The 22,109-nt window shown below is 40.9% G+C and overlaps 1 protein-coding gene across 1 annotated transcript in view; it reads left to right on the top strand.

The window, feature by feature from the left end:
• SUGT1 (SGT1 assembly cochaperone of MIS12 kinetochore complex) overlaps positions 1 to 22,109 on the top strand; it is a 33,195-nt gene that overhangs the window by 7,591 nt on the left and 3,495 nt on the right. Inside the window, exons 5-11 of the mRNA XM_060686514.2 lie at positions 1,524 to 1,594; positions 4,855 to 4,908; positions 9,222 to 9,244; positions 10,173 to 10,192; positions 14,245 to 14,341; positions 15,221 to 15,328; positions 22,022 to 22,109. Coding sequence (XP_060542497.2) covers positions 1,524 to 1,594; positions 4,855 to 4,908; positions 9,222 to 9,244; positions 10,173 to 10,192; positions 14,245 to 14,341; positions 15,221 to 15,328; positions 22,022 to 22,109 — 461 coding nt within the window. The remainder of the gene's footprint in view (positions 1 to 1,523; positions 1,595 to 4,854; positions 4,909 to 9,221; positions 9,245 to 10,172; positions 10,193 to 14,244; positions 14,342 to 15,220; positions 15,329 to 22,021) is intronic.

Raw genomic sequence — 22,109 nt, 5'->3', positions numbered from 1 at the left:
AGCACGTTCCAAGACTGCGCTATTTGGAACTTTGTCCTACCAGGTGATGCCAAGAATACGTCGGAGACAGCGCATATGAGCCTAAGAATTCATGATTATTGTAGATCGACAGGTAGTTTTCGACTTACAGCAGTTCATTTAGTGACATTTCAAAATTATGACGGCCACTGAAAAAAGTGACTTGGGACCGTTTATCACACTTATGACCATTGCAGCATCCTCGTGGCCACGTGATCAAAATTCGGACGCATGGCGACTGACTCGTATTTATGACCGTGGCACTGTCCCAGATAACATGCGGTTCCCCTTTGCGACTTTCTGACCAGCAAAGTCAGAACTGTAACCACTGTATTACTAACTTAACGAACTGCAGTGATTCACTTAACAACCGTGGCAAGAAAGGTCGTAAAATTGGGGGGGGGGAATTCAACTGTCTCACTTAGCAGCAAAATAAAATTGGGCTCAATTGAGGGCTACCTGTATAGATGGCATAATGGCTCAGCAGTTAAAGATGCTGAGCCTGTCACCTGGAAAGCTGACTGCCAAGGTTTGAGACCCGAGCGCCACACAATGGGATGAGCTCCTGTGACTTACCCCAGCTCCTGCTCACCTAACAGGTCGAAAGCATGAAAATGTGAGTAGATCAATAGGTACCACTTCGGCGGGAAAGTAACAACGTTCCGTGCTTCCTTCGTTCCACCTTGGACCTTGGAAAATTTCTTTGAACAATTGCCTCTGCTAAAAGCCACACGAGTCAGTCAGACACAACTGGACAAGGGAAACCTTTACCTTTTTATTCGTATTATAGATGAACTTTTTTGAGATTGCCGTACTGTAATTAACCATCCAGGGCTTCCAAGGGGGGAAAAAAGAAGAAAAGTTTGATTGAAAAAAAAACTGTTAGAAAAACACATTGGCCTTCAGTGGCTCTTCCCCTTCTGAGTTAATAGCAATAGCACTAGACTTACATACCGCTTCACAGTGCTTTTACAGCCCTCTCTAAGCGGTTTACAGAGTCAGCCTCTTGCCCCCAACAATCTGGGTCCTCGTTTTACCCACCTCTGGAAGGGACGGAAGGCTGAGTCAACCTTGAGACTGGTGAGATTCGAACTGCCAAACTGCTGGCAGCCGGTGATCGGCAGAAGTAACCTGCAGTACTGCCCTCAAACCACTGCGCCACCGTGGCTTAATCCATTAAATCAGAGTTCCCCAACCTTTCCGGGTTGGTAGCCCAGAGCGGGGGGGGCGGGGCGGGAAAGGGGGGATGGTTTTGAGGAAGGGGCAGGTGCGTGCGTACCTATGAGTACCCATTTGCTCACGCGAGTGGGACCAGCCGGCCACGCGGCCCGGTTGCGAATAGGCTACAGACATTAAATGAAAGTTTTGCTGTATCCAGAGCCAAGAAACCCAAAAGAGACTATCTCAGCATTAGTTCGTTCTTCCTGCTACGTAAAGTCAAAGATTTGGTACTCTGTTAAGATAAGACAATTACTGACATGCTCTCCTTTTATCTCTTCCCTCAGAATCGGTGAATATTATATGAAAAATTATGATTCCGCCCTGAAGTCTTTCATTGAGGGACAAACACAGGATAGTAAGTATGTTTGTGTATGAATTTTAAACGGTAGACAGGCCATACAGTAGTTCATAGGAAATGGGTGCATAATTCTACTCAGGTGGTAACAGTCACATGCAGATAGTCCTTGCTTAACGACTAGCCGCTTAGTGACTGTTCAGAGTTACAACAGATGCTGCAAAAGCTACTTATGAACCAGTTCTGGAGTTCTGGTAGCTGCACACACATAAATACACGCACACACCACTGTCACCTGACTGCATTTTGGGTGATTGGCAGCCGGCTTAAATGTATATGTTGTTGCAGTGTTCCATGATCACATATCTGCGATTTATGTCCATATTTTTGCCAGTTTCCAGCAAAAAGTGGTTCTAGGAACGTAACATTGATTGGCTTAACAACCGCAGCATTTGCTTAACAACCGTCGTAAAAACAATGTAAAATTGGGTCTGATCATGTCGAATCCTCGACTTAAAACTGCCATGATTTAACGACAGAAATTCTGGGCTCCATCGCAGTCGTAAGTCGAGGACACCTGTACATTACGAAGACTCTCAGGCAACCTGTGCGGAAACACATTGGAAACACCTCATTGCTTCTTTCCTTGGTAAAAAAAAAACAAGCATTTTAATTGGAAAAGGATTAAGTCTCTTGGAAAATTAATTAGTCTTTCTCTGTGAGCTGGACCTTTCCAGCAGAGGTCATATAACGCTGTTCATAGAAATGTCAGTTGCTATTTTATCTGTCAGTGGCTGCGTTTCTTCGTTACGCTAAGCCAAAATTGTGAAGGTTTCTGGTTTACCCCGAGCAAATAGCCTTTGGCCGATCTCTGTTCCGTGACTGCCACTTGATTATTATTTTTTTCTGCAGTGGAAACAGCTAAACCAACAATTGAAGCTCCTTTCACGCTGACTTGCTGTAATGTAAAAACGACTTTGGCTTCTGTTTCCTAGGCAGGGCTAAGAAGCAGGAGCTGAGATCTGGTTTCCTGTTCTGCTTTATTAGAGAAAACAAGCCTGGAGTTTATTTATTTATTTATTTATTATTGTGATTTATATGCCGCCTTTCTCCCTGGGGACTCAAGGCGGCTTACAAAATGACAAATTCCAATACAAATCACAATGAAATAAAATTAAAATCAGCAACCCTATTAAAAACAGTTTAAAATTATGACAGTGTACCCCCAAACGGATCAGTTGAGTTGACGAAAGAGCCACGTCTTCAGCTCGCGACGGAAGGAAAGAAGGTCGGGGGCTGTCCTGAACTCGGTGGGCAATCCATTCCAGAGGGTCGGGGCTCCCACAGAGAACGCTCTCCTCGGGGCCATCAGCCGACATTGTTTGGCCGACGGCACCCTGAGGAGGCCCACTCAGTGAGAGCGCACAGGATGGTGGGAGAGCGGCTGGAGATGATCCTGCAAGTACCCCGGGCCTAAGCCATTTCTAGCAGGGTGGATTTGATTTGAATCCAGGCGATTTAAATCACTAGTAAAAAGGCTCGATTTAAATCAACTCGATTTAAATCATAATTTTTTAAAGAGCAACTGTCATCTCTGTCCCGCAGCGGCTCCTCCTCTGACCCGCTGTTGATTCACCGACAGTCCCAGTCACTTTAATGGGACGGCTGGTGATGCGGCAGTGACACAACACGGGGAGGGACGTGGCAGGCAGCAGGTGAGTGGATGCCCGCTAACAGGCTCTGCTGCCATGATGGATCTGAAATGACAGGTGCTCTTTAATATGATATTTATAAGCTGCTTAGAAGGTTTCACTTTCATTTTTACTGCTTGCCCTTCCTCCTCACACTTAGAGCCAGGTGGTACAGATACATTTCTCTTCAAAGAATCATGCAGCTTGTAGTGTACATAGATTTGCAAAACAATGGGATAAAGGAATGTTCCTGAACGTATGATTTATCTCATGGTTTACTATGAAATTGTGTGAATGCATCAATGCATATTCTCTCAGCTGGCAGAGCTTGGATTCATTGAATGAGTTTGCCAAAAATGTAAATATTGCAGAATATACAGCTTCATGCTACATAACTAAGCTCCCATTTCATGCTGAATAAACTAAATTATTAACATTATCTTAAATAGAAAACTATCTTTAGATAGATATTTTACTCCGAAAGCATTTTATTAAAATAAATTCGATAAAAATAAAAATCAGATTTAAATTTTAAAAAATCCATTTTTTAATTTTTTTAAAAAAAATATCGATTTTTATCTGTCCTGGTTTCTAGTTCAAATGAAAAAGGAAAATGCAAAGTCTTTGTAATAGTTGGCCGATGTTGAACCGGTGTAGATTTTCCCTAGTGCAACATTTCTAGGGGGTACCCTAGATTCCAGGTACTTTGTTTTAGGGAGAGAATAATTCCATGGCTAAACCCAGTAGTTTCCATTGTGTCTCCTGATATTTGGGTAAGATGCTTTTTTATCACTTTAGTCCAGACCTCTCCAAACTTGGCAACTTTTAAGACTTGTAGACTTCAACTCCCAAAATTCTTCATGCTGGCTGACAAATTCTGGGAGTTTGAAATCCACAAGTCTTAAAAGTTGGAAACCCCTGCATTTAGTCCAACCCCCAGTTAACTCAGAGTGATGATATGAGGGAATAGATGCGGTTTGTGTGTTCTAAAGGTGCTTTTTCAAGAGGCAAGTGGACTTCCTGGTTTTTCTTTGAAGACGTTCGGCTTCTCCGCCAAGAAGCTTCTTCAGCTCTGAAGCTTCTTGGATGAAAAGCGAAACATGAGGGCAGGACAAGAAGCAATGGGTGGAAACTAACCAAGGAGAGAAGCAACTTAGAATTAAGGAGAAATTTTCTGACAAATAGAACAATTAATCAGTGGAACAACTTGCCTCCAGAAGTTGTGAATGCTCCAACACTGGAAGTTTTTAAGAAGAGGTTGGATAACCATTTGCCTGATTTGGTGTAGGGTTTCCTGCCTAAGCAGGGGGTTGGACTGGAAGACCTCCAACTCTGTTATTCTGTTACATTCTTGAAGAAATGGCAGCACTCTAAAAAAATGTTTCTGCTAGTTTTTCTAATGCTTCTCATTATTCTCATATTCATGATGGTTAAGGGTCTACAGATGTGATGGAGAGCCACACGTTTCGCCTTTACCTATTTTTAACATATTTTTTCAAAATTAAAAGGCTAGAAATCTGTCTTAAGGGTCAAAAGTTCCGAAGAACTTTCAGAGTAGAAGAAAATAGAAATAAGAGATGATCATGTTTTTGGCGGACGACATTGTTAACTGCCTCTTTCTACCTGTAGGTGCTGATTCCACCTTTCCTGTCTGGATTAAAAGATGCGAAGAGGCCCTCAGTGGTAAGCTCCACTTTGCGTCTCTAAACTTCCATGTTGTGGATAAAGGGGTCAGTCGTGCAGTGCCAATCCACCTTTTTCTTTCATGTTTGTGAAAATTTGTTAAAGACAGTTTGGTGTTTACCTTGAAGGATTTTCCTAGGAAGCGAAGTAGTTCCTGATTTTAAAGCATGAAGAGGTCCCCATAAAGGAGAATGTTTGTAGCTCAGGATTGGTGGTTTCCTTATAGGCGTTTCATGACCCAACTAGGGAACATCATCAGTGCTTTTAGCTTACCAGCACTGATGATGTTCTCTAGTTTGAGTCATGAAACTTCTGCAAGAAAACAAGCTCAGAGAGCATGAAGAGGGTTCAGGAGACCCTGTGGCGTGTTTCACCATGTTGTTTTCAAAATGATTTAGGCATCTTTTTGGAAACTTCTTGAAAAGAGGAAGAATCTGAACCAGGGGCCCCGAATACATTGGGATGGATGGATGGAGGGACGGACGGACGGATAAATGGATGGAGTGGTGGTATTCAGCTGGTTCAGACCGGTTCAGGTGAACTAGTAGCTGAGATCGTGGGTGGGCCCCCACCCCGTGGCCCTGGTCCTATTTAGCCATGTTTTCAAGGCTGGGCGCATGCATGGAAGGTGCACGCCTGAGTAAAGCGCATGCGTGGAATGCCAGGCGCATACGTGGAAGGTGCGCACGTGGGGCAAACCGGTGGTAAAAATATGTGAAACCTACCTCTGGGTGTGTGGGTGGATGGATGGATGGATGGATGATAGAAAGATAGATAGATAGATAGATAGATAGATAGATAGATAGATAGATAGGATAGATGAAATATACATAGATGTATGGATGTATATATGGATAGATAGATGATAAGATAGATAGATAGATAGATAGATAGGATAGATGAAATATACATGTATATATGCGCGAGCTGCATTGGCTTCCGGTGGACTTCCGGGTGCGCTTCAAGGTGTTGGTGATCACCTTTAAAGCGCTCCATGGCTTAGGGCCGGGGTACTTACGGGACCGCCTTCTGCCACCAGTAGCCTCCCACCGGCCGATTCGCTCCCACAGAGAGGGCCTCCTCAGGGTGCCATCGGCCAGACAATGCCGGCTGACGACCCCCAGGAGGAGAGCCTTCTCTGTGGTGGCACCTACCCTATGGAACAATCTACCCCCAGAGATACGAGTGATCTCCAACCTCCGGATTTTTCGTCGGGCCCTAAAAACTCATCTCTTTCAGTTAGCCGGTCTGTCCTGATCTTAGGGTTAGTTTTAAAATTTTAATATTTATTTTAAATTGAAAAGTTTTAAATTATGGGCCAAATTTATAAATTATTTTAACTTTATTTTTTAACCGTGATGTTTGTATAGATGTTTCTTATCTGGCTGTTCACCGCCCTGAGTCCGAAAGGAGAAGGGCGGTATAGAAATTCGAATGAATGAATGAATGAATGAATGAATGAATGAATGAATGAATGAATGAATGAATGAATGAATAAATAAATAAATAAATAAATAAATAAATAAATAAATAAATAAATGTATGTATGTATGTATGTATGTATAGATAGATAGATAGATAGATAGATAGATAGATAGATAGATAGATAGATAAGATAGATGAAATGTACATGGATGGATGGATGGATAGATAGATAAGATAGATGAAATATAGATGTATGTATGTATGTATGGATAGATGATAAGATAGATAGATAGGATAGATGAAATATACATGTATATATGGATGGATGGATGGATAGTAAGATAAGATAGATGAAATGTACATGGATGGATGGATGGATGGATAGATAAGATAGATGAAATATAGATGTATGTATGTATGGATAGATAGATAGATAGATGATAAAATAGATAGATGAAATATACATGTATGTATGTATGGATAGATAGATAAATGAAATGTACATGGATGGATAGATAGATAAGATAGATGAAATATAGATAGATGTATGTATGTATGTATGGATGGATAGATAGATAGATAAATGTTAGAGATAAACAGAAAGAGATGAGAGAGATGGATATGATCTCTCATATCCATACATAGATAGATGTTAGCTAGCTAGTTACAATGATTTCAGAGTCCTGGGGTCACGTGGTCCCCTTTTGCGACCTTTTGCTTAACAATCGTGGCAACAACGGCGGTTCAAAAACTCACCTAGCAACGGGTCTCACATTAGCAACAGAAATTTTTGGCCGTACGTCGAGGACTCCCCGGTGCCCGTTCTGGAAAACGTAGTTCTGAGAACATGCAAAGCATTGGAGAAACCGTTTCTATAAAACCTCGCCACATGGATGATGCAAAAGAACGGTTTACCGCAATTTTGCAATATTCAGCCTTTAGAGAGCCCGAAAGCTCTCGATGTGCATTATTACCTCACTCTAGCAGGCAAGTCATGTCAACAAATTATGCTGGCACCTCAATCTTACGGAGGAGGGGAAAAAAAAACGTTGCTTCTGGCATCCGTACACAGGCATGGATTATTATTATTATTTTTATGTCTTGTTTTCAATTTCAATTTCATACCAGTAGGAAATATTATTGCCTAACGTCTGTGAAAGATGACTGCATCTTTAAAGGTCGAAAAAAGGAGAGATTTAACTCTTCAGATATAGTGCATTTTTGAAGTCTTTTTTTCCTCTCTCTGCACCTCTGCAAATTTTGCAAGAATTAGCAGCTTTCTGCACATGACTTAAAAAAAAGCAAGTTTAAGCTCCGTTAATTAAAATTAAAATTTGTTATAACCTGAACAAACTCACGGGTAAGATTTTCATCGTTACGTGGATCAAAATTCATGCTATATATTATGCAGGCAGTTCTTGATTTACGACCACAATGGAGCCCAAAATTTCTGCTCTTAAGTGAGACATTTTTAAAGTGAGTTTTTGCCTGTTTTACAACCTTTCGTGCCAGAGTTGTTAAATGAATCACTGCCATTGGTAAGTTACTAAGCTGGTCCTTAAGTGAATCTGCCTTCCCCATTGACTTTGCTTATCAGAAAGGTCACAAAAGGGGATCACGTCATCCCTGGGGACATAGCAACCGTCATAAATACGAGTCAGTTGCCAAGCATCACAGGATCATGGGGCTGATGCACAGGTCGTAACTGAAAAACAATCATAAGTCCCTTTTTTCAGTGCCGCTATAACTTTCAACAGTCACTAAGCGAACTAGTAGATCTTGACTACAAGCATTCTTTTAGTGACCGTTCACAGTTATAACGGTTACTGAGAATGGTCACACTTATGACCATTCCAGCATCCTGATCAAAATTCAGATGCTTGGCAACTCATACTTACGATGGTCGGAGTGTCCTGGGGGTCACAGGATCCCCTTTTGCGGCCTTCCCACAAGAAAAATACACGGGGAAGCCAGATTCAATTAACAATTGTGTTCCTAACTTAACAACTGCAATGATTCGCTTAACAACAATGGCAAGTGTCGTAAAATGGGACAAAACTCAGTTAACAAATGTCTCGCTTAGCAACAGAAATGTCGGGCTCAACTGTGGTTGTAAGTCGGGGACTAGCTGTAAAAACCTCTGTGCGAAAGGCCTTGAATCTAGTTTTACGATCTAAACATGATTAATGTTGGCTTGTGCTCTGTATTACCTGCAGTGAATATGTTTTCTAGTCAGTCTCTAAATTTCCGTACCCTTAAATATCCGTAACAACCTTTTCTAATGTCTTGTCTTAGAAGCCAACATACAGTATTAAGGAAAGCCAGCCTGTGGGTACCTATTTAATTTTATAGGATCTTCATTGGCAAAATGGGTGGGAGTGGGATGGAGATAGATAGATAGATAGATAGATAGATAGATAGATAGATAGATAGATAGATAGATAGGCAAAATGTTACGCATATTGTGTAAAGTTGAAGTTCCTCGTTTTGATTTTGGAGTGTGAAATAATTCTGTTTGGATTTATTTGAATCAATAAAGCCAATTCTGAACGGTTGGAAGATTTTATGTGATCATAACTGGTTGTATGGAAACACCTTTGATTAAAAGAAACGATGCGAGTTAATCAAAGCTGTTTCAATATTTGATCTGTCCCACCTACTTTTATTACCAAAACCTTTTCAAGCCAATGATGCAATCTATAATGTTTTATTTGAGAAGTCCCGCTTTCAGTTAAGTATTAAAACTCATTTGTTTAGTAAAATAGTGATGAAAAAAAGGAAAAATTGGAATTAGTGTGTTATATGATTACTTTATATGTATCTTAAAAAAACATGGTTATGGCTTGTTAGAGTTTTGTCTGAAAATCTGCATTGTTTTTCCTTTGCAGGGCCTGGATCACAAGTGGAAATGGTATGATTTTTCCTAATAATTAATTTTCAGATTAATGGATTAAAATGTAATTGTAGTTACCTTTAAAATAGCTTTCCCTTGGTCCATGTGAAATTTGTCTTTTTTTTTTTTAAAGGAAGATGTATCCTATAAATTCCGTGACAGTGTGACAATAACTCTGTGTTATTTTTCAATGACACAATGATAAATATTATGTGCAGTGCAAAACTGTAATATACGGACAACCAGTTTTGTCTAGTAATTAAGGCACCATGCTAGAAATTAAGATTATAAACGCTAGACCGGCCTTATGCAGGACAACAAGCTGGGTGACACTGGGCCAATCACCAGGAGACTGTGAGTTCTAGTCCCGCCTTAGGCAGGAAAGCCAGCCGGGTGACTAAAGGCCAATGACTATTTCTCAGCCGAACCCACCTCACAGGGTTGTTGTGGGGAAATAGGATGAGGAAAGGGTATTAGATATGTTCACTACCTTGAATAAAGGTTGAATAAAAATAAAGAAAAAAAATTAAATACAAAATACAAAAAGACTAGATAGGTAGGTAGGTAGGTAGGTAGGTAGATAGGTAGGTAGATATAGTTTTTTTGTATTTAATTTTGTTTCTTTATATATATAAATATATAATAAATATAATGGATGGAGTTCTTGAAATTCGTGGATGGAGGATGGCCAGGTCATCAGTTACTTGCTTTCCATTTTCATGGGTCTTTCTCCCTCTTTCTGGGTTTTTAAGTATTTTGTTTATACTTAGACTTTTTAATTAAATTCTATGATTGCCTTTCTTCCCTAAGAGATACTCCATGAATGTTCATCTGTCCTGCAATGTAAAAAAAAATATAATTGCGCTTGGCTTAAAACTGACATTGTTTTTCACTGTTCGATGTCTTTTCCTTACCATGATGTCCCCTTGTGTTTCTGCAACCTCAGGCGTGGCCATCTAAGATCAAGTAAGTTTTGTGGTTAATGATCTCAATATAGATATAGTGCGTTTTATAAAAAAATATGTGAACATTTTTCATGGTGTCTGTAACTCACTCGTAGGTGCCTGTCAGTGAATGGTACTCAATCAACCGTGAACTTATAGATTTAAATCCAGAAATATTTCTGTTGGGTATCATACCAGAAAAATATAACAAAGGGAATATGTACTTAATATTGCATGTGTTAACAGCGGTTAGAATTATATTTGCACAACATTGGAAGAGTGTGGAGATCCCTACAGAAGAGAAGATAATAATAATAAAAAAATACTAGAATGTACAAAAATGGACAGGTTAACATTTGAAATTAAAGAGAAGGAAGCCACTGAATATTTTGAAATATGGGACTTGTTTTATCAATGGCTAACTTAATAGAAACCGAAGTTAGAACTTTCAAAACCATAAGAGAAGGATTAATTTTATTATGATGGTTTATTACTATATCATTATTAATGTTAATCAGTATTAGTAATCAGTATTAATGTTATGATGAGAAATCACTGTCATTATATGATTATTACTAATGAATATGATGATGATGATGATGATGATTATTGCTTAAACAAATTGTAACCAGACAACACACTGTTTATATAAACATTGAAATTGTTGCTCTTTCTACCAATAGTAAAAAACAAAACAAAACCGTATCATTCTCAGCCAGTTGAAGGATATATATATTGACATCCTTCCTAAAGATCTACCTACAGTATTCCACACTGCCTTTGACTTTAACTCTTCCTTCAAACCCTAGTTACACTCAACTAAATATGGTGAATTTCCCTCCCCTCTTTTGTTCTTCCTTGTTTACTGTCTATTTGGGAGGGTAAGATCCAGATTCCATCCCAGCTGCCTGTGAAGTTTTAACATATATGCTTTAAATTACAATAATCCTTACAACAATCCTGAAGTTAATCAAGTAGTACTATAATTCTCTCCTCAACAATTGAAGGACCGAGGCTAAGATACTGAATTTGCAACCTAACAGCAACCAGAAAAAACCTTGAAACAATTTAATTTTTTGTACAGCTATTCCTCAACTGAACAATAGTACATTTAGTGACTGTGTGTTCACTGAAAACTCAAGGTCTGGTGTATAAAAATCGTGTTCCGTTCACTGGCTTGGAAATAAATGCTTTAACAGCGATTGCCAATCTCGGTGTCTCTCATGGAAGCTTATGCATCATAGACAATTTTGTGGCTCCCCCCCCCGCCCCAACCATAAACAGAAAGCTTGGCCTTTACAACTCAAAGAATAGATCCCGAGTATCCTGAGATACTTTTAAGTCCTTGCAATACATCAGTGAGGAAGTTTCCCTCACTTTTCCCTGTTGTCTGGATAGACTTTATTTTTAATGCATGTGGTGGTGTCTGATCGCAGCTCCTTTTGGGGGTCTCAAAAGATTTGACAAGCTGGGCCCCATCTTTTTCCTTGAGCACCATGTAAGATCCTGAAGATAGCTTTCTGTAATCCCTGTCAGTCACGCTAGGGCAGGGGTCTGCAACCTTAAATACTCAAAGAGCCATTTGGACTCGTTTCCCACAGAAAAGAAAACACCGGGAGCCACAAAACCTTGGTGGGTGTGGCCAACTCGATGTCACTCACTTCCACCAGTCACATGAACCCCCCTAGCCACGCCTACCCAGCCGGTCATTAGGGCAGAGAACCCGTTGTTAAAAAACACAGGGAATCACAAAATCCTTTTGACATATCTCTCTCTCCCCTGCCCCCCCTGTATCTCTCTATGTCTCTCTCTCTCTCCCCCTCTCTCTGTATCTCCCTGTCTCTGCCCTGGCCGCTCCCCCCCCCACCCCCCTGGTCATCCTTACTTTCTTAGGCCAGGCAAGGAGTGACTAGGAGGGGAGGGCGAGGGATGGGGCCAGCCAGTGGTGGGATCCCCTGACAGGGAGCCACAGCAGAGGGCCCAAAGAGCCGCATGCGGCTCCAGAGCCGCAGGTTGCTGACCCCTGTGCTAGGGAGATCCTGCAATCCACAGACCTTTTTTTGAGTTTGCTTTGTTTTTATTTTAACGCAAGTGGGACTCTCCAGGGCAGGGATTAACGACACCGATACAAGGTATTTCTACCTTTTAATGCGTGGCTAATTTGCCCGATAATACGCACTCAATTTGGAAGCCACAAAGGAGCCTGAATTCATTACTATTAACCTTTGGGGTCAGCCTGGCTAATGTAGCCTTGATTCCATTTATTTCTCATCCAATCTCAGCTCAGTATTGTTCTATTAGTGCAGGGATGCGTCTGGTTAAAAATAGTCCTTAAATCATTCCTAAAATAATTGCTCTGTGGAGTTAAAAGAATTCACTCTTCCTTGCCTTTTTTTTTTTCTCCCCATAAGAGCTGAACAACCGTTAACCCTACGTGTTTGCATGAACTTTGATTGTGTCTTAAAATGTCACTGAAGAATAAGATCAATACCAGGCGGGTACCAAGTATTCCAGCAACTTTACTTCTTATTGGAGAAGAAAAACCACTGTATTTTTTCGGAGTATAAGATGCACTCCTCCCCCCCCCAAAGAGGGTGAAAATTTGGGTGCGTCTTATGCACCGAATGTAGCCCCCCCCGCTGCCCCCCCCAATGGAGCGCGCAGAGGGGGCAATAGACTATGGGAATCCCTGCAGCCTGAAACAGCTGATCTTCAGGAGCCAAATCCAACTGACAATCAGCTGCTTGTGCTAATCAGCTGCTTGTGCTGAAGCTGAAACGGGCTGTTTGCTGTAAGGAGGCCAATTGCTGGGAGGCAGAGGCAGATTTTTTTCTTCTTCTGCTAATCAGGCTGTGATGAAAATGAAAATGAAACTGACTGTTTGCTGCAAGGAGGCCAATTGCTGGGAGGCAGATTTTTTTTTTCTTTCTTGTTTTCCTCCCCAAAAATGGTAGGTGCGTCTTATAGTCCGGAGCGTCTTATACTCCGAAAAATACGGTACTTCTTGCTCGGAACAGAAAGAACAGAGTTGGAAGGGACCTTGGAGGTCTTCTAGTCGAACCCTCTGCTCAAGCAGGAGACCCTGGTTGTCTAATCTCTTCTTGAAAACCTCCAGTGATGGAGGACCCACAGCTTCTGAAGGCAAGCCTGGTTGATTGTTCTCCCTGCCAGGAAATTTCTCCTTATTTCTAGGTTGCTTCTCTCCTTGATTAGTCTCCATCCGTTGCTTCTTGTTCTGTTTTCAGGTGCTTTGGAAAATAAGTTGACCCCTTTTTCTTTGTGGCAGCCCCTCATATATTGCAATACTGGCATCATGTCAATTCCCAAAGATTCCACATTCCAGAATGTGGCTGAGTTCAGACATAAAACTTAACTGGGATTTCACGTTGCAGTTAAGTCAGCCTTCTAAACTTTGGTTTACGCATGCTGACCCCTTCCATCTTTCTGGAGGCTGGCAGAGGAAATTGAAAATTTCTGCTTTAACATATCAGCACTGTGTGAATCTGGACATGCTACAGCTAGTTAAGTCGTAGATAGTGTATTCTGCATTCCACTTTGAAAATAACTGCTCATTGGCATAATACTAGTTGACTATAAATGTAACCTTTAAAAAAGGTTTATATGGATCAAATCAGTGGTGAAATCTAAAATTTGTTATACAGGTTCTGTGGGCGTGGCTTGATGGGGGGGTAATGTGACTGGGTGGGCATGGCCATTAAAAAAAACTTTTAAAACCATTTTTTCTACAACCTCTCTGGCGAAGAGGTTGTAAAAAAATGCTTTTAAAAGTAAAAAAAAAGCCTCTGATGATTGTGAGGCTCAGCTGGGTAGGGAGGGATTTTTGCTACCGGTTCTCTGAACCACCCGCCGCCATCGCTACCGGATCAGGTGATCCGGTCCGAACCGGGAGCATTTCACTCCTGGATCAAATCCAAAACTTCGTAGCACGGAGAGCTATTAAGAGGGGCTTACTTGAGTCAGAGTTTTAACTTCTCAGGTGTCAAACCGGGAGGGCGAAACCAGCATCCAATGTTCGTGTAACAAATCTTTTTTTTTTCCCTCCCCTCCTTAAAGGTATGACTGGTACCAAACCGATTCTCATGTCATTGTAACAATCATGATCAAACATGCGAAGGAAGATGATGTAAACATAACATTCTCGGAGAAAGAGGTAATATAGGCACCCAATTTTGAGGTTCAGAACTGAACCAAAAGTTGTTTTTCCAGGCTAGGATAGGAGGAAAGGATGCTTTAGATGTTGCTGTGATATTCTTTGGTTCTCTGCCAGTATTTAATTGCAAAAAAAAGTAGCTTTCATTACTGATATTGTATATTTTGAGGGTTCTACAAGTTGCTTAGTTACAAGTTGCTTAGGGACACGGTGGCTCAGTGGCTAAGACGCTGAGCTTGTTGATCGAAAGGTCGGCAGTTCAGCGGTTCGAATCCCCAGTGCCGTGTAATGGGGTGAGCTCCTATTACTTGTCCCAACCTAGCAATTTGAAAGCACGTAAAAAAAGGCAAGTAGAAAAATAGGGACCACCTTTGGTGGGAAAGGAACAGCGTTCTGTGCACCTTTGGTGTTGAGTTATACCAGCCACATGACCACGGAGACGTCTTTGGACAGCGCTGGCTCTTCGGTTTTGAAATGGAGATGACCACCGCCCCCCAGAGTCGGGAACGCTAGCACATATGTGCGAGGGGAACCTTTACCTTATTTTATATAACTTGAAGGAATGAAAACATAGCACTGGAAAAAGAAACTGCATCGTTTCTCAGTTTACTTATTTGTAACTTTGGATCAGTTGCTACATTTTAATCTAAAATATATCTAAACATTTCCTAACAATCTGACATATAACTTTCTGATGCCTAAGAATATAAATCTTCGGTTTATTTCTGGTCTGCTTTCTTTTCAAATTCTTATGCCTGAGTACATTAAAAGTTTCCAGGGAAGATTATTTGAATTCATTGTTTCTGAATAGGTAAAATGAAGATTAGGAGATCCGCTTTACTAATTGCTGGATTGTGATATGTTGTCTTGTCTCAACAGCTAAATGCATCACTGAAGCTTTCCTCCGAGGAGAACTACAAGCTAAAACTTCATCTTCTTCATTCCATAGTCCCAGAGCAAAGTTTATTTAAAGTTCTTTCAACCAAGGTAATTTTTTCTTTCTTCAAAAATAATCCATTCTCATTAAAGAGAAGGAAAACGTGTCAAGTTTTATATCCATCCAAAGGAACGGTAATTCCAAAGCAATCAATAGGTGCTATAATCCATTAACGGGTCTTCCTTTTGTTAGTTGTTTTAAATCCTTTGCCCAAGTAGTTTTTAGCCGCTATAAAGGATAGGGCACACTTATTGATGACCATTATTTAAAGGCTGTTCCCGCCGGGGTAGATCCCACTCACCTGGCTTTCAAACGCTTTCCTCCTGCTTCTCCTCCTGCACTTCGCTTGTCCCGGATGCCGCAGCCTCGAGGCAGCCGCCATGGCTGCTGCTCCCACCGCCGTTGGCGCAGAAGGCAATCCTCTGGCCCCAAGGAACCTGCCCATTCCTCTCGGCCATCCGAGGGGTCCCTCTCTAACCCCCTGTCCCTGTGGACAGGGTAGTCCACAGACCTGCCGGCGATGGCTTGACAGACGGGGTTTTCGCGGGGCTCCTAGGCGCCCCGCTATTTCCCCATCTGAATCGCCGCGACACCAACCGGAAGTCCATGTCTTGTCATTCTTGTCCTTGTCTAGGTAAGCACATGTTCAACCAAGTGGCCAACATTACTTGTTATTTTCTAAGAAAATTCGATTCTTGGGCATTTTTGGAAATAAGGAACACACTAGAGCGGGTGTTGGCAACCTGCAGCTCCAGAGTTGCATGTGGCTCTTCGACCCCTCTCCTGCGGCTCCCTGCCGATTTGGTCGCGCAACCTGCTCTCCACCCTGAGACACTGGCCCAACCTGGCCGTGGCTGATGCCAACCTTGCTAACATGAGAGCTGGTGGGGTGAGAATGGGATCCGGGAGGAGGGTACGACAGAAAGGAGGACAGGCCCACAGCTGAGGAGCACGCATGAGTTGCGGCGACGACTTCCCCGGAAACGATCCCCCTCCTTATGTGACCTTCTGGCCAGCTGTTGCAGGGCGGGGGGGGGAGGTGCACGAGTGGCTGGGCTGGGCTAAAGCGTAGCAAAGCCACGCGGAGCAGACGGGTTGACTGGCTGACGGGCGAGCGTCTTTGGTGAGGGCGCTCCGGCTTTCTCCGACCCTGATCCCCGGGGTGGGCATGAGAAGTTCGGTGGGGCCAGCCCCCTTTTCCCACTACCCTGAGCTTTACTCCTCCAGCTGAGCAGTGCTGCTGGTGGCATTGTTTTGTTTTGTTTTGTTTTTATTGAATTTATATACCGCCCTACTCCCTAAGGACTCAGGCGGTGAACAGCCATAGAATAAAACATATAAATACAAAATTTAAAATAAAATAAAACGAATTAAATAATTTGGCTGAACAAATTTAAAGCCCCAATAATTTAAAAACAAATTTAAAATTTCCATTTAAAAAGGGGAAAGCATCCTCTGGGCGGTGAAAGAAGAGAAAGAAAGGAGAAGGGAGAGAGAAAAATGAGAGAGAGAAAAGGGGAAAAAACAGAGAGAGAGAGAGAGAAATGAGAAAATGATGGAGGGAGAGAATGAGAGAGAGGAAAGAGAGAGACATGAGAGAAAAAAGGAGAGGGAGGGGGAAAGAGAAATGAGAGAGCTGGAGGGAGAGAATGAGAGGGAAAAGAGAGGTAAAATGAGAAAGAAAGAGAGAAAGAAAAAAGAAAGAAAAGAGAGGGAGAGGAAATGAGAGAGAGAAAGAGGGAGAGACCCATTTCCCACAGAAAACGCTGGGAGCCACAAAATCTGGGTAGGCGTGGCTGGGGGGGGGTGTCATTTGACTGGGTGGGAATGACATTGAGTCGGCCTAGCCCACCCAGGTTTTGTGACTCCTGTGTTTTCTGTGGGAAACGGGTCCAAATGGCTCTTTGAGAGTTTAAGGTTGCAGAAACCTGCCCTAGAGTTTCGAGCTTTGCTTTATAGCAGTCCATCCTTCCAAGTCTGAACAGCATGGAAATAATTCCAATAATATAATTCCAGAGGTTTGGTTTTGCTGGCACAGAAAAGTTGAGTCTCGCAGTAGTTGAAGTGGCAGCTGCCCATCCCAGCAGGTCCTTGAGAAGGACTTGATAACTTTGATATGGCCCTAGGGCTAATCAATCAATCAATCAATCAATCAATCAATCAATATAAATAATTTGAAATGCCAGATCCAGTGTGAACATCCGGCTGACTGTGCAACGAAGCATAATAAGTAGCTTTTTTTGAAGACTGTCCTTTGAAGAGCATTAAATGATAGTTTGCAAATTCGGGATTATCTATCTAGAACCCTGTCATAAATTACAGGTAGTCCTCGATTTACAACCATTCATTTAGTGACTGTTCCAAGTTACGACCTCGCTGGAAAAAAGTGACTTATGAACATTTTTCACACTTAACGACCATTGTAGCATCCCCCATAGTCACGTGATTTATATTCGAATGCTTAACAAGCAGTTCATATTTATGACAGTTGAAGGTTCCCAGGGTCACATCACGTGTTCCCTTTTTGCAACCTTCTGACAAGCAAAGTCAACGAGAAAACCAGATTCACTTAACAACCGGGTTACTAATTAAACAACTACAGTGATTCACTTAACAAAACATGGCAAGAAAATTTGTAAAAAGGGGCACAAGTCACTTAACAAATTTCTCACTTAGCAAACATCAATTTTGGGCTCAGTTGCCATAAGTTGAGGACTACCCAAGTGCTTATTTCGGGGTTCAAAAAAATATAAGGAAGGGTCTTATTTTTGGGGAAACACGGTACCTGTAGAACTGGGTCATATCCCTTTCTCAGGAACTCTTCATGTTTAAAGAGCAGTGGTTTATTTTTAAAATTAAAAAAATATATATTTTAAACTCGTGTGCCGTAATTCATTAACTTTGAACCTGCGAAAATGACAAGTTTTCATATTGTCAATTTTTTTTTTCCAGTGACAGTTCTTAGGAAGACTGGGAGAGACGTTTATAGAATTAAAAAAAATAATAATCATGCTCTGTTCTTTAATTGGTCAAAATGAATATGCTGCATTGTTTTGTTTTCAACAAACAATTTCCAAGGTGTAAAATCTGCAGCCTGGAGGTTCAGCAGAATTGTTTGCTAATCTGGTTCGGGGGAAAAAATAGTATTTACCTTTGTGGAGTCAGTTTTGCTTTCTCTCTTTTTTTTTTAAACAAGTGAGAAAACGGATATATGATATCACAACTGGGATATCACAAATGATAATAAGATTATATTAAGTCTTAATGAGCACAGGGTTTTGTTTTTTTTTTGCTTGTTTGTTGCGAGAGGATCTAATTGGCGATGAAAAATGCGAGCGTTTTGTCTGCTGTCACAATAAACAATTTACTTGCTGTTTTTAATATTGCGAAGAGCGTAATGGGTTAGGGATAGCTTCTGAAAACCTCAGTTTGCTTCCATGGGGAGGGGAATCTGGTTTAGAAGACGGGATTTATTTTATTCTCTTTTTAATTGGAGCTCTTTCAAAGCTTGAGAAAATGTTTAGATGCAGCTTTTTCCCTTTTTTCATCGGTATCTACGCCCAAGACATATTTCTTCTTTCTGAGCAACAACTCAAAAAAAAATAACCCAAGAACGAATGAGAGACTGGCTACATTATTGTAGGGTTCTTGATAGAATTTAATAACCACTAATTTTCAGATTTATGCTTTAAGTTTCTATTGTGTGTTGTAATCCTGGTGGATTTATGATTATGTTACTTTAGTGGAGAAGGAAAAAAGGTTTCAATGAAGCTGAAGAAGCTTTTTGGATGAGAGGCAAAACATCTTCAAAAAAATCCCCCCCGAAAGTCCAGTTGCCTCTTGAAAAGGCACTTTTGGGACAATTATGACCTGGATGACTAAGAATTTCCAGAGACATTTAGCTGTACAAGAACTGAAGAAGCTTCTTGGATGAGAAGCGAAACGTCTTCAAAGAAAAAACAAAGTCCAGGTACCTCTTGAAAAAGCACCTTTAGGATTCAGTGAAGGACTTTTTAATTGTGAACTAAATGTCTTCCTCTAGATTGGGGGGGGGGGGCAAACTTTTCAGTTCATTGACCTCTCCCATGAAGTTTCAGATAGTTCATTGACCCCAAACATGAAAATAATTTAATGAAGACCACATTAATAGTTCTCCAAATAATAAGGTCGTACTAATAGTAATGGGTGCTTTGGGTGCAATTCCCAAATAATTGGAACACCATTTAAACACCATGGGCATTGACAAATTCACCATCAGTCAATTGCAAAAGGCAGCTTGACTTGGGAAGAACTTACATCCTAAGAGGAGATCTTTAACACCATTAAACATCAGCGTGAAAAGGACTCAGTAGGCGGACAAAGGTGTCAAATCCAACCTGAACATCTGGCTAATTGTGCAACGAATCATCAAAATAATGCTGACCTCTTGGATAGTCTCTTGTCAATCTTAAGAGTTGATATTGACCACTTTGGAGAAGATTTTTCTGTAGCTAAAGGATCGATATTGTCATCCACACATTTTGTGTCCTTCATTGATTTTTTTTCTTCTTCTTCTTTTCAGTACGTTGCTGTTAAGATAGAACAGGCACAATGATGCTGGTTTAGGCAAAAAGAAATTCCAGCTTATATCGGAGATAAAACTCAGAACATTGGTACGTGGTTAGCTAAAACTGGCCTAAGAAACTGAGCACATCGTAGTGTTTGATTTTAAAGAGCATAGTTTTTTTAAAAAAAAATCACCCTTTTTATTCTTTCCAACTCAATGGAAAGTGCTTTGGGACCGTGTCCGTGTATCAGTCTGTCATGAGGATAACTCTTTGGAAACTGGACAGAACGATGCAAAGTTTGATGTTGCTGTAGGAGAGAAGCCAAGTAGCAAGAAATCAACTGGCCTGATCAGGCTGGAATTTGCAAAGAAAACTGGGGAGAAAAAACATTTGAACACTGGTGGAATGAAGCTAACTGTTCATTCTGATTTGAAGCAAGACATCCACGTAGCTTGTTGGAAAAGGTGCTTTAATAATTAGCATTTACTGAGATACTCTTGTTTCTGGTGTTGCAAGGATCTTTGAGTCACTTTTGGAACAAAGGAGAACTTGTGGCTTCTTCCAGAACCAGCTAGTCTTGTCGGCTGAGCAAACAATATATTTCAATATTCTCCCCTATCCTGTATTCCCTTGAACGAAAAACATTGTTTTTAATTGCAAGGCGGATTTAAAAATACATTCACGTTTGAATATTTTACTTTAAGGGTAGGAGAATTGCGTTGGAATCTCTGTTGCTACAGGCACAAATTAAAAGGCTCCATGCTGTATATCGTTTTTTGATAATTACAGAAACTTGGAACTCTGATTTTGTCACATGCAAGCCTTCTCAAGTTGATTCTTAAATTGCAAAGCGCAGATTTAAATCTCACTACATTTTCTTGACTGTCCCTGAGCTCTCCTTTTCTAGATGTACCGAGAACGTTTCATACCTCATCTTAACTCTTTTCATCGAGCTGTGCTTTTTCAGCTTTCCATTCATCACAAAAGGAGCTTAAAAAGACGCAGACCCAGTTTTGAAAGGCGCTGGCAGCAAGTAAATTGTTTGCATGCAGCAAATAGTTCATAAAAGAATAATTTGCTGTAGGCTATAAGAGTGTCTGGGTATTTGAAGATGTTCACTCAGTGTATTCCTTCCTGTTTGAGGGATCCATCATTAGTATAACCTTGAAGTTTGTCCGTAACTTAAGTTCTTACAGTGAGTAAGTTTTTAAACTGAAGCAGTTTTAAGTTTTCTGATCAGCTGTCTAGGGAAGTTTGATAAAATATTCAGCGCAGCGTTCATTTGCTTGGTGGACTCCTGGGTGCATTGGATTGTTTTAGAGCTACTGTTGCTGTGCTATCTAATAAAGGATTCTCAGGTAGCTAGCCAAACCAAATTTATTTATTCTTTTTAACTACAGGATAAAACAGTTCATTTAGTGACAGTTCAAAGTTACAAGGCCACTGAAAAAAGGTGACTTATGACCCTTATTCACAGTTACGAACATTGCAACATCTCCGTGATCATGTGATCAAAATTCAAATGCTTGGCCACTGGCATGAACTTATGACAGTTGTAGTGACCTTCCGACAAGTGAAGTCAATGGGGAAGCCAGGTTCATTTAACGACCAGGTTACTAATTTATCAACAGCAATGATTCACGTAACAACTGTGTTAAGGAAGGTGGTAAAAGTCACTTAACAAATGTCTCACTTAACCACAGAAATGTGGGGCTCAATTATGGTCGTAAGCTGAGGACTACCTCTATATCGCTATCCAGAGTTTCAGCCACATGGAAACTGCCAGTTGCTTGTCAAGATCTTGATGGATTATTTGAGGGTTCTTTGTATACATCATCCTCAAATCCAAAGTTACAAGCATCCTGTATTTTTAAAAAATCAGGATGCTTAACTGCTCAAATGGGAGAAATTCTGAGATTTGCCTGTATTTACAGCGTGAACGGAGGTCTAATTCAGGCTATTTTCTGAAAGGCGGACTAGGACTCACAATGTTATTGTGATAAGAATGTTATCACAATCTTACTGTATTCCTATTTTCTTTTTAAAGTTAAAAGAGAAAATTGGCCAAACTGCATTTTAAAAAACCGAAACACCTCAAATGTTCTGGCTGATCGAAATTTCCCTTCGTATTTGTCACAAACACTGATCTTCTCAAAAGGGTTAATCTGTTAAATGCTTTTTCTTCTTCTTCTACAGATTGAGATAAAAATGAAGAAACCAGAAATTATACGATGGGAGAAATTAGAAGGACAAGAGAATTCTGATACACAAACAGCTGTACCAG

The sequence above is a fragment of the Pantherophis guttatus genome, chromosome 5 (genome assembly GCF_059756535.1).
Source record: "Pantherophis guttatus breed Tessera chromosome 5, ASM5975653v1, whole genome shotgun sequence".
NCBI lineage: Eukaryota > Metazoa > Chordata > Lepidosauria > Squamata > Colubridae > Pantherophis > Pantherophis guttatus.
This window is presented reverse-complemented; position numbering and strand designations above follow the sequence as displayed.